Below are 17,811 nucleotides of genomic sequence, written 5' to 3'. Positions count from 1 at the left end.
CGGGTCTATGGGAGTCTCAGGAATGTACACCAACTCAAGCACCGCTGGGCAGATCTGATCACCAGGGAACAGGACCTGCTGGACCACCTGGGACTCCAGATTGGTGGCCATGTTGGTGAGTAAAAAACAATTACATGGGAATGACAGAAATCGGTGTGTGAACATGTGATGATTGTTAGCGAATCTGCAAAATAAGTAGCTGAGTGTGTGTAATGCCAGGGAAACCTAGGCCCATGGTTATACACATTAATCCCCATTCTTGCAACACATGTACACGCAATGACAGCTTTATAAATTCAACATCTATTTGTATTATGCTAAGTCGCCCCCTCTCTGCGTCCCAAAATGTTTCAAATGCTGCGCTACAAAGGTATACATATGTGTCCTAATGTGTATTTGTTGCAGAATGTGTATGAAGACCTATGCTACCAGTCCGATGGATCATTTTTGCAACACATACCAGATGCCTGTAGCTGCATGTAATGTAGTGTTGCATTTGTGTCAGAAAAGCAACACGTGAACGGCTCTATTTGTCCTCCACTGGTCATAATGGCCAGTGAGTACGTCATGTAGAAACAACATACCTACATATGCAGACGCCATAGCTAGACAGAAAATTGGAAACACATGATGATGCTATACATGTGTGTTGCCGTCACGTCACATGAAGTTAGTCATGTTGTTCACACATATGTCACATGTGTGTCTGTTTGCTGTCTGTTGACCCTGTCCAAATAGCCTGTTTAATTGTGAGTGGTCATGCAGTCCTCATGGAACCAGTTTTGGAATGTCTCTCGGGGATGCACATGCTGAGATGTATGGATAACATTATTGTTGGGGCATACTAATGGAGGATTAACTTGGACGACACATGACTGTCCTGACCACTGCATGAGTGTAGTAGGGTGTGACACTGGAGCAGGAGACTCATCCAATGTTAATGTTGAATACAAAGTGATCCATGCAGGATGAGCATGTGTGAAAGTCTATCATTACCATGTCATTTTCACACAGTGTCATTGTAACAGAAATCTTTTGTCCGTTCACCCAGTCTGAGTATAATCTTTGTTTCATGCTTTACAGGTGGACCAGCCCCGTACACCGTGGGAGAGGTGGCCCATTTTGACGACCCCGATACCTACAGTGAGTGTCGCCTGAGTGCTATTTACATTGTTTGGTAATGACGCATGATGGATTACTGTGTGTTCAAGAGAATTCATGATTTGATGTGCTGGCCGTTCATTGGCTTTGTTCTTTTAGTGTGATATCAAATTTGAATAATGTTTCTGCAAAGCAATACGTAGTCATCTCTCAGATTGAGGGGCTGTAGCCCATTCAATTATGGAGGCAATTGGGAATGGTATGACTCATTTGGAATAGACTGGTCAATGTTAGACTTGGTCAGGGACTTGCCATGAACTGAGTCTGCATATCAGACTGACAGTCTCCCAGATAGCTTAGGCACATGGCATTGATGACAAGTGCTTCTTCCTAGTTGAGGATGGACTGTGTACACTGTAGGTTGGATCTTCCATGGGCATGTACTTCCACAAGGTGAACTCGAAGTGTGTATGACTTGAGTGCAATGCCCTAGGTGTTCAGTTGAATCATGTGAATGGGTGTACTACCTCCCCTGTGTGTGTTGTTAAACATGCCTCACTAATAGTATGTTATGTTGGGCTAAGTCATAACATTTTGACATGTGTGGACCTGGGATGTGACAAGGTTGGGCTGACTACAACGTGTTGCTAGCCCTTCATAGGTGTTGTGTGTGAAGACACATAATTGTTGAACTTTCTGTACACTCCTGGGTGTGCATTGAACATGGGATTGTTGGTTGTTCTTCCCACACCACCCACAAAGACTGGGATGTTACTGTGAAACAGGGTACCTAGGACTGTAGCAACCAGTATGTTACACGTACTTAACACCTTTTGTGACTTGAGTTAGTACCTTGGGCCAGAGTGAGAAAAATGTCTACACGTTGCAAATGGCATAAATATCTGTGTGGGATTTGCAAACGTCTGTTTCCTAATCCAAAATGTCTTTGGTGGTCATGTACATATGAGTAAAATGCTTTTCAAAATTGATATAATGAAGGGTTTTACCAGACCTACTTGCAAATCACAGTGGTAGGCAATCCCATTTGCAACCGAGTACGTGGTTGCAAAGTGAGTAACTGTTATCATCCACTTGAAGTGGATGGTAACCACCTTGCTGACTGGAAGGGGTCCTCATTGTAAAGCTTCAGCCTTTGTGAGTGGACTAAAAAAATCCTGCGCAAAAAAGCCAGTGGTCTAAGGGACCAATAATTACCGTGAAAATTTCCAAGTACAATTGTTGTGATTTAAAAATAATTGCAGCTCATTTTTCTTTCCGGTAAACGGCCTACACTTGGGGAGAAATAACTTGCTTAATTTAAAAACAGTCACGTCTATGGAGTTCTGCTGGTCCCAGCAGGCCACCATCCCCGTGAGTGCCCATGTTGCTAAGGTGGGGCAACTTGGAACCCACATCATTGATGTTCATGAGGTGGGTTTAGGGACCCCATAGCGACTCGCAGACGGTGTCAGAGACACCGTTCTGCTTTGCAATTTGCTAGTTGATTTTCCTAAATTCCTACATCTGACACCTAGTGTGGACACATGATTCTGGTCCAGGGGTTCAATCTTAGCACACAACTAATTAAAAATGCTATTGAGTGAGGAGTGTGAGTGTAATCACATAGAATGACATATGTACTGAAGTCAGTATGCGGAAGAGCTGGTGCCATAATGTCAAATGCCTTAGGTATGATTTGGATGAGAAGTTTAGGGTGATGTCATCCATCATGTAGAGACATGGATATGCTAGGTGTGATATGACCTTAGGGATGCATGATTCACATGTACTTCCTCTGAGCATTTCCGTGAACTATGTTGTAACAATTGCTGCATACAATATATTTCTAGTAATGGACAAATGAGCCATTGTGGGATTCAACCCACTGTAAATTCAATGCTCAATATTTCCCTTTTCTCTTCACAGCTGCAAACCTGAGTGCCGCAGAGCGCAACCATTTTGAGCACAGGGCAATGAGGTACAGGCACATCCTGCAGGTGCAGTGTGGGTATCGGAGGATGGCCCGCAGATACAATTCCGATCGGGCCTCCGGGGCGTGGTATGCCACACCACAGGCTCCACCAACGGTGCCACCTACAACCACCAGGTCTGCCCAAGGGGACCCAGCGACGGACCAGCCATCTTCCTCAAGACCTGGACCCAGCCATGTGTTGGGAGCAGGGCTGTCCCGTGGCCACTCCACTCCAGCGACAATCTCCACCTCCACCGGCACGCAGACCAGCAGTGACCCTCCAATTGACCCTGCAGCCTTCCAGGCATTGTCTAGGAAACTGGACAGGTTAATTCGAAAGGTGGACAACCTGACGGAGGACATGGCGGAGGTTAAAAAGAAGGTGCGCTCCATCCGGCGCACACTTCAGAGGGCAAATCTTTAGTTATTTTGCCCTCCTGAACTTTTACCCCTCCCCTCTCCCCTCTTTCCTCTTTTCATACTGTTAGTTGGGTTTGGGGGGTTAGTTATAGGATAAGTATAGGTAATTAGCTTAGTTAGTGTTAGGTAAGAGGGTGGGGGGTCCTTATACGTTCTATCTAATATTTGTGTGTTGGGCAATGTTGGGATTCCTGTTTAATAAAAAAATAAAAATATAAAAAATAAAAAATACAAAAAAATATATGTTTGTTTAGGATAGTATAGTATGTGTGTAGGTTAGTAAGTGTTGTCCTGCATGTGTCTTGTCTCTTAATGGTGGGTGGGGGGTTGATGTTTAGATCGTTTCGTTACATGTGTAGAGTAAGTTTAGCTTAGGTTAGTTAGGGACAGTTGTGGGTTAGTAGTAGTCAGGTTAGATTAGTGTAGGTTTACCTTTCCCTTAGTTGCCTCTTTTATTACTACTTTTAAATAAAAAATTTGTTAACCCTTTACCTGATGCGTTAGGTGCTACCTTTTCATGGCCTTGACATCAGTGTAGCAGAAATGTTAAGTATGACATTTGTGTTCCATGCTCCCTATCCCCAGGCTTATGAGGTTTAACATGCCAGCTACCCGTGTGCTAACTTGGTAAGTATCCACCATGTTGGAGATCCACCATTGGTAGTGTGCATTGATCATCAAGGTTTGGGGTTGGTATGTATCCTACTTCAAAAGAGTGCTTCCAGACTTGTTATTGTAGGTAAATAGATAGGTCGGACAGCATTGTGAAGTTCAGGGAGAGCTTTATAGATGATGATTTGTTCACACTCTTGTCTTGTTGCTATCATTGCTGACCTGCATCATGTGTGTACTGATTCAGCATGACTTTCCTTCATGGAAGTATACGCCGTAAGGGTGATTGATGCAGTGTAATTTGTTTATCATTCCTTTCATTCTACAGCATAATTTCAAATTTTAGTATTGCATGGTGCCTACATTTCTCAGCCACCATTAGTTGTGTAGAATAGCTATAGATGGTGCATCATTCTGTCCAACACAGCATGATTGTGTGTGCTTAGTCCCTTCATCAGTTATTTTCCTCAGTATAGTAAAGCTATGATGCAATCCTGGCCACTGCACAGATGATTCAGTATACATGAAATCAGGACAGTAGTATAGAGAATCGACATGGTTTCCACACAGCCACTTTGGAGTTATCTACTGCACAGTTGAATTTTGAAATGACACAGAGACACAATAGGTGTGCAAGTGATATTTATTTATAAGTGATGTTGTGCAAAATGTCCATTCACCATGTTTGCTGACTCCTTTCTGGTGCATTATTACATGGTGATCCTACAGAAGGGGTGTGGATGATGCTCCTGACATGCTGGGGTGATGTCACAGACAGTGCAGAGGAACATGAAATGCCAAATGGTAGGAGAGAAACATTCACTGGCAAGGTGGACAAGTCATACAGTGGATTGCCGAACAGTCATTGAGGTTAGTTGTAGTGAGACTGGCATGTGTCAAAACGTAGGACCTTGGTCAGAGTAGGGCATGGTGCAGGGACTAGGGCTTCCGGGTACTCTTGCGTGTGAATTTTATCTGTTCCATGTCTTCTTCTTCTGATGTGTGTGTTGCCTGGTGTGTCCTTGTTGTTGTTGGTTGTGAAGGGGCAACACACACCTCAGTGTTAGAAGACATGGAGGCAGACATCCCGGGGGCTGATCCCTGTTGAGTAAGGAAGGGCAGTACTGCAGCAAGGAGGGCCTGCTGGTTTTTCAGAATGGCAGCCACATCCCGATGGTAGGCAGCCAGGTCGGCCCTGAGGGGTTCTATGTTGCATTCGTGCACACGTTGAGTGGCTTGCAGTTTGAGTTGTTGTGTCAACTGGATGACAGCTGTGCCAATTTCCTTCAGTGTTTTTGAAATGTTCTCCAAGAGAAAATTTCTGGCTTGCATTGCAGCTGCCTGATCAGCAGTTGACAACATGCACGAACGCACCCCCTCAAGGCTGGCTGCCATATTTTGCATCCCCACCCGCACCTCCTTGGCCAGCTCCCGCTGGACCCCAACGACAGTTCTTTCGAAGCTGGTGCCAGTGTCGTCAGAGTCCTCAGCTGTGTTGGAGCTGGCAGGTCTTACAATTGGGGTGGCGGGTGGTTCTACTGTGGTGGCTGCTTCTTCTGTGCTCCTCCTTGTGACTGAAGGTGGGGTTTGGAGACTTTCAAGGACCATGTCAATGGTCTCTTGTGGGAGGTTGATGGTCTCGTCATCCATGTCATCAGGGAACTCATGGACAGGCAGATCAGCAGGAGATCCGTGTTCCTCTGCAATGAAACAGGGTACAATTAGTGTGTCTGTGTTGTGACAATTTTGCAGTAAGATACAAGCCTTTGGATGCCTTAACATTGTACTCTGTGTTTGCCTAGGTATCTGCTGTCCGTCATAGGGCATTGTTGTAGGCCTATGGCCCACCTGTGTGTCACATGTTTGATATGGATCTTTCAGACATGTCTGCCAGGTCGCCTCTAGGTGTTGCTTTGTAATTATTTAGGAATAGGCGTTTTTTTCTCCTACTCCTCACTCGGTGTTTCACTATTGTTATGGAGGGACATTTTGTAGGGTGGGCTCTCATTATCCAACATGTGATTCTTGGCTTTCTAGGCAGCAGGATAGCTAATGGTGTGGGGGACTAAGTTTGACCCACTTGAAAATAACTCTGTCACCCAGATATTCAATTTAGCTAAGACTAACTAGCAGTGCCTCTGGTCTCCCACATCAAAGGAATGTTTAGACATCCGAGCGCATGACATCTTTGGAACTTCTCAGGGAAGTGGTGGTCACTCAGGTCCTACACATTTGTATCTTTTCCGGTATGTTCCCATACACAAAAGACAAAGACAGTATTAGTTTGATATGAAGTTTCATTGTACACCTGACTTGTAGGAATTTAGGTGTGAGCCCTAATTACACAAACAATACACACTGTTAGAATTGAAATAGTCCGCAGGAGAGTAATACATTAGTACACAGCTTTCATGGTGCCTAACTGTTTCTACTCTCCCCCTGCATGTTCTATGTATAGCACAGCTTGTTAAGTTTGGAGGTTGCCTGTCAGAATCACAGGGGAGACATCATCCCTCATATCAGAGGAATGGGCTAGGATCTGGTTGTGCATCAGCAGCAAGGCAGGCAGCATCTAGTTGTTATTTTCTGTTTGGAAACTCCCCCATGCGTGTCTTGGGACAAGGGAGTGAATGTAAAAGACATATGTCATGGTGATGACAAAGTTTCCCTACGCAGGAATGCCAAACCTTGACCCCTACCACATCTATCAGCAACGTACCAGACGGTATCCTTGACTGGGGCACAGAGTGAATATGTTCTGGCAAACTCCAGTGCAGAAGTAGGCAAAACAGTGTGATTTGACTAATTGACAACACCTTAGGACTGACTATTTGCTACATTAACTGATAGGAAGGGCAATGAGAATCATTTAGTGCAAATTGCTCTGAGGCACTTAGATGTGAGCAAATGAGTATAAGTACATTCAGGGTAAGATGCACAAAGGCCTCCAGCCTGAGGCTAATGCGCAAAGTATATGTTTCACTTGCCACACTACACTTTGACTGACTGTGGGTGTTGTGACTGCCCTGCCAGCACACTTGCCTCTCAGGCCCTGCCCCATACACTTTTTATTCACATTGCATGATCTGTACATGTAACGTGGCATTACCTATGCATGTCAATGTTAGGATGTGGTATGGATGTAAACATTCTTGATGTTTTGAGATGATGTTGGGTGATGTGTTTTGAATTGGATTGGCCTGTTTATCGTATGAAGGTCCTATTTGTTTGTCCGACTTTGCAGGTGTGTTTCAGTGACCAGTTGCCTGTGTCCCCTCCTCAATGTTGTTGTCTGAGCAGTATGACATTAGTGATGTAGCCTTGTTAGCCAGGCACGTGAGGGACCCTGACGTATGCAGCATGTGTGTATCGTTAGTGCTGTGTGGCTCCTATTGCTGTTTACTTAGGCTTATGTATGTGTCAGTTATGGACATTCGGCATTTGAGTGTACTGGTACCTTTGTCTTATTTCTAGGAGTAATTGCAGATGTCACCCTCACCCCCTAATTTAGGTATGTATGTTCCAGGGTGGGGTTTCTGCCATTTGGTACTATAGCTGCACAGAGATGAGAGGTGTTATTGTCAACTGTGTTTGCAGTTAAGTTACAGTTGTTGTATTTGTTACTGCATTACAGATAGGGACCTAGTTGATGTAGAATAGATTTTGCAATACAAGTGCCTGGATGTGGATTTGAGGTAGTGTCCTTCCCACCTGTCACTGCTTTCCCTTGGCTCTCTTGTTGTAATTACAGGATGTCCCCGTGGGACTGTTGTTGTTGCTGTATTTTGTCGTGCCCCAGCTTCGGTCAGTACTGGGCATGCCCCCCTGCCGTGCCCCTTTCCCCATGCCACTTCATATATGTGCTGACTTACATGCATTGTGTAGTAGGTATCCCCCCCCTGCTTACAGTCCCCATTATTGTATCATGATTCCCCATGCGACTTACCCTGCATGTGCGTAGTGTCGTGGTAGTCTGCGCTGTCCAGTCCTTGAATCCCTGTGACGATCTCCTCCGGGATGACGGCTGCGACCATCTCCTCCATGTGGTCCAGGGCCTCCTGTTGTGCTGGACTCCCCCCTCCAGTCTGCATTGCTGCCTTCCTGTTCCTGGCCATTTTCTCTTTGGTCCTACGTTTGCAGTCATGCCAGCGTTTCTTACACTCGGTGACTGTCCGGCGTTCTTCAGCCACACTGTTAATCTTGTCCACAATTTGTTTCCAGATGGCCTCTCTCCTACTGAGTGGCAATTTGGAGGTGATGAAAAGTTGGTGCTGGTGTTCCGTCACCTCTTTCACCAGGATTTCCTGCTCCTCTGCACTGAAGCGACACTTTTTTTTTTTTTTTTTAAATGTCCTGGTTCCTGTACGCTTCCTCCTGGCTGGTTCCTGGTCTGCTCTCATCCTCCTGGGGTCTGTTGGGGCATCTAGGATCCATTTTGGGTCTCCTCTCCTGAAAGGGCAGTTTTCGCGCAAAAATGTGACGCAATTGCGTGAAAAAAAACGGCGTTTTCACGATTGCGCTGTCGTAAATCGACCCACAGTGATGTGCGTCGCATTTACGTTGGTTTCCTTTACGACAGACCGACGCTGTCTGCGTCACGAAATAATGACTCCCACCTGTTGGTTGTGCCGCCGTACGTCAAAGTATAAATTTGACGCCCGCATGGCGCATCCAAATGGCGTTAGACGGCGCAAATTTTTTTGACGCAAAATTGCGTTAGCGCAATTTAGCGTCAAAAAGTATAAATATGGCCCTAAAGCTTGTAGACGGGCGTGAAACATAGGCAACGCTTGGGGAGAGTGAAATATTAGTAATTATCTTAGCAAGAACTTTAAAAAGTTCATAAAATAGGCTCCTGTAAGGGAATCCAAAGCCGCAAGGAAATGTTGAGGATTCCATTCAAAGAAGCAGTCAAAACGGCCGCACACTGGAGACAAACGCATACACAAGAAAGGCCTGATTAGTAGGAAAAATATGGCCAATAAATTTAAGAGGAAATTCAGATAAACAATCTAATTGTCGCTCGTTTTACGGAGTGTACAGATCCAAACAGAGAGACCGTAGCAAAGGCAAAAGCAAAGCAGACAAAAAAGTAACAGTACCTTAAGTGTTCAGGGGTTCCACAGTGTATGTTCATGATCGTCGTCAAAACTGTAGTAAATCCTCTTTAATTGAAAGAAATCCAGGCAAAGTGCAGAATCCAAAAGGAAGTCTTTATCCACATAAAGAAGCCCACTGCACAAGTCGCAGCCACAGAACTGCTTTAAGCCCTCGCCTAAATCATAAACAATTACTACTTTCCAACGCCTCCTAAAAGTACTTTTAGAATTTATAAATACTCCCAAAATATTACGACCCCTGGAATATCTGGGGTAATTTCCCTTTCCTCAAATATTGTAGGACTGGAGTTAGAATAGTCAATTTGGCCTTCTGGTGTCCATCACACGCACTGCTCTCCTGACAGCACAATTTAGAGCAAGAAACACGAAAGAGAGCTCCGTTGGTTTATAGGTCCTACTTTAGGGGTAATTTATAAGCATTAAAAAATGAAGGTATAGGCGAGGCAAAAGGTTTATTTTTCCTTGTCAAAATGGTAGTTCAAAGCTGCATACACAAGCTGCAGGGGCAATCCTGAAGACATGTTGCATAGTGCTACTTCAGTGGGTGGCACAATGAGTGCTGCAGCCCACTAGTAGCAGTTAATTTACAGGCCCTGTTAACATGTAGTACCACATAATGGGGACGTAAAGTAAATGATAGAGCGTATGTCACTTTTACCATGTTTAAAGTGAGAGCACAAGCACTTTATCATTCATTAGCAGGAATTAAGTGCACCGAGTCCTAGGGCCAAAAAATCTTGTTTAGTGAAAAAAGCAAAATTTTAGGGAATGCCACAGAAAGGATGGTCGTTTCCAACACATATCCACTCACATTTGCACTATTTCTGCTTCAGCGAGGTTGGGTAGTGCACAAGTAGTATTTTGAGGCCTTTGGGTTCATTTTGTGCGTGATATTGATTACTAACTTCATAGTGGGTCAAGAGTTAGAATGGTGCTCCTTTGTTATCAATACTGGTAGCTATGTACTTTTCTTTACAGGGAAATCTCCACCAAATTTTTCCTCTTCAAGATTGGTCCCCAACCTGCACGTCAGTTTTTGGCTTAATATTTTCTTGTTGGCAAAATCCAAGTTATACCATTTGTTGGTAGTTTATTGTCTGGTTTATGTCTAAGAGGAAGATTGTGTCCAGTGTCTATATGATGTTGTAGTGTGATGACTCGAGGAGCATTAGGGGGCTATTGATGCTTCCAAATTTGGAAAAGCCCTTTCTGCACATTAAGCATTATCAGCACATTCTCTTTATTAATGCAAACATGTTACTTATTTTGTCCTAAAATTATTGGGTTACCTCACTATGTTGCTGTCCTACTTGCGTACGTGCTTACTTTCTCTTTCTGTTATGATCTATCTTCTTTCTCTGCCTTCTGTCGCATCTTCTCTTCCTTTTTCCCACCTTCCCTCCATTCCTTTTCCATATTGAATTGGGGCATGGGACAACAATTAATGATTGCATGAGTTGCATTGCCATGAATGAGATGTGCGAGACTGGGCATTTACGTGCACATTATCTGATATTGCTCGGCACATCTTGATGCCAGGTCTGATGCTAGATTTGGCAGAACAGTCCTACGGATCTTTTTCTCTTAATATCCCTGCAGAATCTAACTACTCGTGCTGGCGCATGGACCTGAATATATCACACTGTCAAATGATAAACATGTCACCTACCTGAAAACATAGATTCCAATGACTTGCGGTGCATATAAGTTACCAATGTTTTTTCTTACATTGACATGACTACTACTAGGTACCTTAAACGTTCCAGAACTGTTGTGATTCACAACTAAGGGAAAAGTATGTGGCATCTGCAAAGTATTACATTACACCTGAAGGAGTCCACCATTGCCCACAGGGGGAACAGGAGAGTGTTGAGAATATTAGAAAGAGATTTTCCTTGTCCACTGCCATAGTAGTGTTTGCTGCAGCGAATATGAAGAGGAGCACTAAAGACATTTTTGTTACCTTTTACAGGCATCCCCACCATTTCTGGTGGCACCTTGCATACTCCCCAAGGTGTGAGAACCAATATGTACAGGTAAGTATCTTATTCTTCCTGCACTCCCATTTTATGCACCAAAGTCTTTCCAGACAGCAATGATGTAACCCGAGAATCATACTCTTATCATTCTCTGACTTCACACTTCAACGTGAAGGACCTTTCCCCTTCCTTCCGCATTGGAATATTTTTACGTTATATCTCAGGGTCTTAGACATAAGGAAAAGGCATTCCCCATGCTATTGACTGTCCTCTACAAATCATATATAAAAACAATTATTTCTTGATCTCTCAGCACTACAAAACAACTATGACGTATGTTTTATGTTTAGTTGTTATAATGTATGTTACCTTGAATTTGTACAGCGCTACATACGGCTGATCAATCCACTTGCAGATGCTTTTGGAAAGTGAACTGAGAGTGATGCATGAACCCTGCTGAACTCTCGCATTTTCTTATGTAAGGAGATTATCCCCACTTATCTGGAGCTGAGGAAATCTGAGTAGGGACCTCATACATTGTTCAAGTAATTGGAGGCTTTCTGTCAGTGTTTGTCACGAGCGCTTCTTTGCCAGATCTGTTTATGCAGCCTTTATCCCACGACAATGTAAAAGGGCCTTGAACCACCCCGAGCAATGTGTACAAAAATAAGCGTAATCCAAGTTGCTTGGTAGCGGTTGAATTAGTAACAGTGTGCGCGCTGATTTGGCATTCTCAGTTCCTCGCAAATTTCGTTTGGACCTCCAGTAATACAACCCAGCCCACCCCCATCTTAACACACACAGGTTTCTCCAGGTAACCTCGGAATCGGAAAGTAAAAGCCCCCCGGGGGTAAACCGCATTCTGCAATAATGGTATTTTCCTAGGTAGTTGTACTAACCAAGTCTGCGGGACTCTGAATGAGTGCCAAGGTCTATTAAATGGACAAAAAAGGAAAGCATAATTATGTTTAATGTCTTTAATAAAATGTCACAGAGGATTCTGGCTTTTGGGGGCATATTTACAAGCCCCTTGCAAAACATTAGCGTATTTCTTTTTTACACTAATGTGGTAGTGAGGTGGCCTTTTCGTTACGCTATATTTACAAAGTGGTGCAATGCATGCATTACGCCACTTTCTAACCCCTTGCACCACATCATGCCTGCACCAGGCATAATTTATGCAACAGGGGTGTTCCCCGTTAGGAGGTCCAGAAAAATGAGGCAGTGAAATTTATAAGCTTTCACTACGCCATATTTAGTGTCCTTTTTAACACCTGCCAAAGGCAGGCATTAAAATGACGTCCCATGGTTTCAATGGGTCTCCATTTACTTTGCAGGATTAGCGCCATAATTTTTGGCACTAATCCTGCAAAGCACCACAATACTGGTGCACCACACTGTAAATACGGCGCAACCATAGTGTCATTATGTGGTGTTAGAGGCATGCAAGAAAAGTGGCCCATCGGGACCAATGCGCCACTTTCTTGTAAATATGCCCCATGATGTCAAGATGCCTGTGTGATGGATGGGCCCGTAAATTAGTTTGTTTTGGCTTCATATAATAGATGGGATGGTACCTCCGATCTAAATGAAAATAAAATGTTTTGCAATATGATGATGATGAATTCTATTAAAGTTGGAAAAGCTCCAAGAGCCAGAACCTGACGTAGTTGCTGTCATAGCAAACTATATAATTTGAATGATGGTGAATGATGGGTATTCTCCTTTTAATTGAGCTGTGTCCCTTTACAATATTCTTCAATTGTGGATCGAAATGTGGAATGATCTTTCGAAACGTTGAGCGCATGTCATCCAGGATTATCAGTATGGCTGTTTCAATGCTGAAATAAGAATGAAAGCCATTTTGGCAGTGTGCAACTAGATTTTTCTTGGCAAAGATGGTATTCAGTTGCTTTGGAATGGAACATGTTAACTGCCCTGGCCCACGTTTATCTGATTCGACCACAGCATCATCTTATAGAACCTTTCTGCTGCAGTACTCGCAAAGGCCTTTTGACCTTAAATATTTAAATGTTGTTAGACTACACGTCATCTTAAAATGGTCGGCAACAAGGCTAGACGAAAGTGCTGTTTATCTAACCTGTTCTGACATTCTGGCACATGTAATTGAGCTTGGCCTGTGCTAAATAATCTTTTACAACGATTTTTATTTGGAGAGGGTATATTCGCAGGTGCCTGATTTTTTTTACACTAGTAAGAACATCAAAATTGTCCCTGTGTTGTATGCTTTTGTGACCTGGCACTCAACAGTTTGTCGAAAGCAGATGTAGTTTAACAGGGTATGCAGTTTTATTTTGTCATAACAAAATGCTTGTGTCTTTACCTGCACTGTAGCTTATTGTGGTAAATACATTGTATGTATTTGTCATTAACTACAAATCTGACATTTGCTTCCATTGTTATTAGTATTTTTATACATCATGTATTAGGACAATGGTGCAAGTGAGATCGTGTGTGTATTGCGATGTTTTAAATATTGTTTTTACTTGCATAGGTATTAGTTATTAGAGCTTTTTTCTTTATTTCCTGTTGTCTGATTTATGTATTTGTTGTTGTACTGTTTTTTTCCAGCCAAAAACAACAAATAAGACTTAATAAACAAAAACACTCCAAAGTAGGTTGGTGTAAAGTTGGGATTTAACTTTATTTTTATGACAGTTTAAATTAGGGTTTTTAGGTTTTTTTTTGTGGTGTGAGGTTTCAAAAACATATGCCTGTGTATGAGGAGCTTTAGGACGTTGCTGTATCTCTTGGTTTCAGTCACTTGTCATAGAAATTGTTTATTCTGATGGGTATGTTTCTTTATCACCATGCAAAATGCTTTCTGAGATCACGGACCACATGCTCATCTATCTGTTGAGTCTGTAGGCTAGAACTACCATCATCAACTTCATATAAGTTTTGATAACACCTGAACATTTAGTTGTCTGTCCTACATGTTAGAACTGATTTTCAGGCAAACTGATTTTTCATCTTTTTTCTCTAGTTCCAAGTTGTTTTTTTCAGTAATCATATTCATGCAACATTGGGCATTAACGTCTGTGACATAACCTCTGCCTCTTAATTTACAGACCACTTGGGTGCTTTCTTTGATGTAAACCCGATCCTTTTAGAACCTCATTGAGCATTTCCTTTGGAGAAATAACTGGCTTTAGTCATTTTATTGTGTTGGAGGGTATTGTTGAGGCTCAAACTCACAGAGTAATCACCTTTTACAGTTCAGTTTCATGAACTTTGGCTAGCGATAAAAGTACTGGTGCACACAAATCGTACCTAAGGGGCTATCAAACCAGCTATTCAGAAATTTGGCAATCTCTGGGTTGACAGCACAGTGGCTGTTGATTCATAATCAAGGTTTCATGTCTGCTAATTGCCGCTTTAAAAAAGTAATATATTCATGTACACACAACTTCATTCCAATTTTTGATGATTCTTAACTTTTGGAGCTCAAATTGTAAAACTAGAATGCATCATAATGCTAGGTACAACATGATGATTATTATTTCTAAAAACAAAATTACTGCACTAAACTGATTTAATAGAATATGAATCGGCAACTGGGGAACAACACCTTTTACAACCCCTCTAATTAGTCTTGCTTTTGTTGAACTGAAGCTGAATATCTAAATTTTATCCAATCTTCAGCACAATCCCATCGAAAAGTAAAATTTATAAAAACTTTTCTTTCTGCGTGAGACAAGCAAATTGCTATAACTTTATGAACTTCTTGTAATAAATCGATTGTCAAGTGAGAAGCATGGATCAATGAGCGTAAAGTGAACTCTCAGAACTCTGGGGGTTAAATGTTTAGGAAGTTAAAATCCTTCATAAGTGCCCTTAATTCTTTCTTGCAGGTATTTGACCTATGATGCATTCAGATTTTAGAAAGCAAAGAGCAGCATAAAAGTAATTTACAAACCCTTTTACTAGTTAGTTCAACATTCATACTCTGCTCTAAAACAAAATCACCCATTTTCTATGCTGTATAAGTTGAGGAGAGCTTGTCTTAAGCCTTAACAAAACCTAATATACCTCATAATAATCATGTCTCAAACTGTAATTGTACTGTACTCTAAGGATCACAACAGACTAGTTTGAATATCATCACTGGAAAGGACTATAACAACTTTATTTCTCAAAGTCATGGCTAATTGCCCAAAAAAGTAGTGCACCACTCCACTTCTTTCTTTTTTGACTCTCCACAAATTATGCCGTTGTGGCATTCTCCTGAACAATCCTAGATCTTAATCAGATCTGCTGCCCTTATCCAGTGGCAAAAGAGGCATCAGGTACAGAAACTCAATTTTCCTGGAAGTCACAAGATTCAGAACTTCTGTTGTCCAGAGCACTCTTTCACTGGAGCCGCAACTAATGTCTGTAACTCTCTGCTGGTTGAAATTCAAACCACCTGTCTCACTTCCAGGAAGTACTTAAAATTAGCACTGGCAAACCCTTTAGATCTGGTGTTGAGTGCCAAATTTTTGGCTTTGTCAACATTGTTTTGCCATGGTTTTTGTAAAGCATTATTAATGAGGGATGTTCCAGACATTCATACTTATAATACCAAAACATTGGCAAAAAGCAAACGTATTTTTGGTCTAAAAATGTACACATTTCCAAACTAGTCCCTGGCACTCTAGGGATCTACTTTGTGTGTACATATACTCATTGTGAAGAACAGAATGTAGCCACTCCCAGTGAAGTAAGGCTGGTTGAAGTGGACTGAAACATTGCCCCAGCCTTTATGCTCTAAAAATTGCATTAGTATCCTCAGATTGATTTGAGGAAGGAGTGCAGGTGAATCAAACAGAATATAGCATGGATGATGTGCGACTTCAATTGAAATTAGAAAAGCTCCAACTTTTCTATTAAAATTCCATTTTTATTTTGTTATTTAGATTTGTTTGTAAAATAAACAAAATGTGTTATCATTTGTATATGTGTTTGATGGAATGCTTTTTTCTGTATTTGTTGTGTATTGTTTTGCGGTTCAGCTCGACAGTGTTTAGGCCGGGTCCCCGGGTTCCAGTAATGACTTATTGGGAGCTCGCCGTATTCCAATAACGATTCAGTAGGGGACCCCAGGTTCCAGTAAGGTAAAGTGGGGGTCCACAGAAGTCAAAAGGTTAAGAACCACTGCTTCTAGTGAGCGTAAAAAATGTGAATGACACAGTAATAGACCAATTGATAAAAAAGGCTGGCTGAAAGCCTCTATGATTAATTGTAATATATAAATTTATAATACTAGTAATTCAAAAGGTCTTGTCCAGATATGATCATCTTTTCCACATCTTCTAATGGTATATTCACCTCTCTTTTTAAAACCTACCACGAATCTACCAAAATGTAATTTGAATCTGTGAGTTTTTCATAGGTTCCCTACAAACTTTGTACCTATTGTGCTGTACATCCTGTTGTTCGATATTCTTTTATGGGTATATATATCGTTATCAATTAAGTGAGCTACAAACTGCTCTAATACCCCTCGGTTCAAAGTGCACCAAATAATATTGTTAAATTTGTTTATGCTTGCATCTACATTTGTTCTGCCGCTAACCATCAGACAAGTGCTGCTCGATGCAACCCTGACTTGCTGCCACATTTTTGAGGTGCATGCTGCAAAGTGACAGGAGCAAACCTGCATGCTCCACCTCCATTTATCTATTCTGCAGGCTGCCTTCGTATGTTGGACGTGTAAGGCAAAGCTGAAAACAAATTGTGTGGCCATCTTACGAGACATTAGTTTTCTATAGTTGTTCTATAGTTCTTAGGAAAAAAATAACTTGTTTCCTATTGACTAAGTACAGTATTTAGTGTCTGGAGTTTCCAAGATGATTTTGCCACACTTCTGGATAAATATTGACGAAAAACTGTTGGTTTTAATTTAGTTTAATTTGGCCTAAAGACCACAAAGGGGCATTTTGGTCCTTCCACATCCTTCTTGTTATATTTATTGTTCAGTGTTAGGGCATTTATATTCCATTTTAGGTAGTCAGTGCTAACTGGGCAGTTTTGTTGATTGATACTGCAATTTATCACTATTGATACATGACCTTATTTACTGTTGCAATCCAATTAGATATGCTTTTGAACTCTTGACTTCCCAATAGTAGCTTGGATGAAAAAGAAAAACTTACTGCAGGGAGTAATAGTAGATTTGTAACACAAATACATTATGACTCTAATCATACCCTATAAAATTAATGCCCAGCAAGAGATTCTGCTCCTGTAACAATGGTTTATACCCACAGAAAAGGAGGCACAGTTTTTTTTAAAAAACAGTACTAATAACCACAAGGTAGGAGCACCTTCTGGACTAAAATGTGAACATAAACATTATTTACTGCTTAGAAAACTATTGCCTGAAGAACCACATATATGTTTTAAAGTGGTTACATGAACACTGAAGGCTTTTACAGTTCAGCTGTTTGTCCTCTAGCAACTGTGGAGACTGGTGACAACCCTACGAATGCCATCTTGCAAGGAGGGTGGCTTACATAACAATGTAATTAGTTGTTTCGGTATGCCTTGCCTTTGTTTTTGTGTCCTCCAATGCTTCATGTTAAAGGGGGGTGCTCATAGGGGG

The 17,811-nt window shown here is 41.9% G+C and overlaps 1 protein-coding gene across 2 annotated transcripts in view; it reads left to right on the top strand.

The window, feature by feature from the left end:
* The window catches only part of MARCHF11 (membrane associated ring-CH-type finger 11), a 203,416-nt gene that overhangs the window by 170,742 nt on the left and 14,863 nt on the right, over nt 1–17,811 (top strand). Inside the window, exon 4 of one of the 2 annotated variants that reach the window (XM_069218881.1) lies at nt 11,198–11,261. The exons of the other annotated variant lie outside the window; for it this stretch is intronic. Within the exon in view, the coding sequence (XP_069074982.1) occupies nt 11,198–11,261 (64 nt within the window). The remainder of the gene's footprint in view (nt 1–11,197; nt 11,262–17,811) is intronic. 2 annotated transcript variants of the gene reach the window in all.

The sequence above is a fragment of the Pleurodeles waltl genome, chromosome 2_2 (genome assembly GCF_031143425.1).
Source record: "Pleurodeles waltl isolate 20211129_DDA chromosome 2_2, aPleWal1.hap1.20221129, whole genome shotgun sequence".
NCBI lineage: Eukaryota > Metazoa > Chordata > Amphibia > Caudata > Salamandridae > Pleurodeles > Pleurodeles waltl.
The sequence above is the reverse complement of the archived record's forward strand: the minus strand, read 5'-3'. Positions and strand labels throughout refer to the sequence as shown.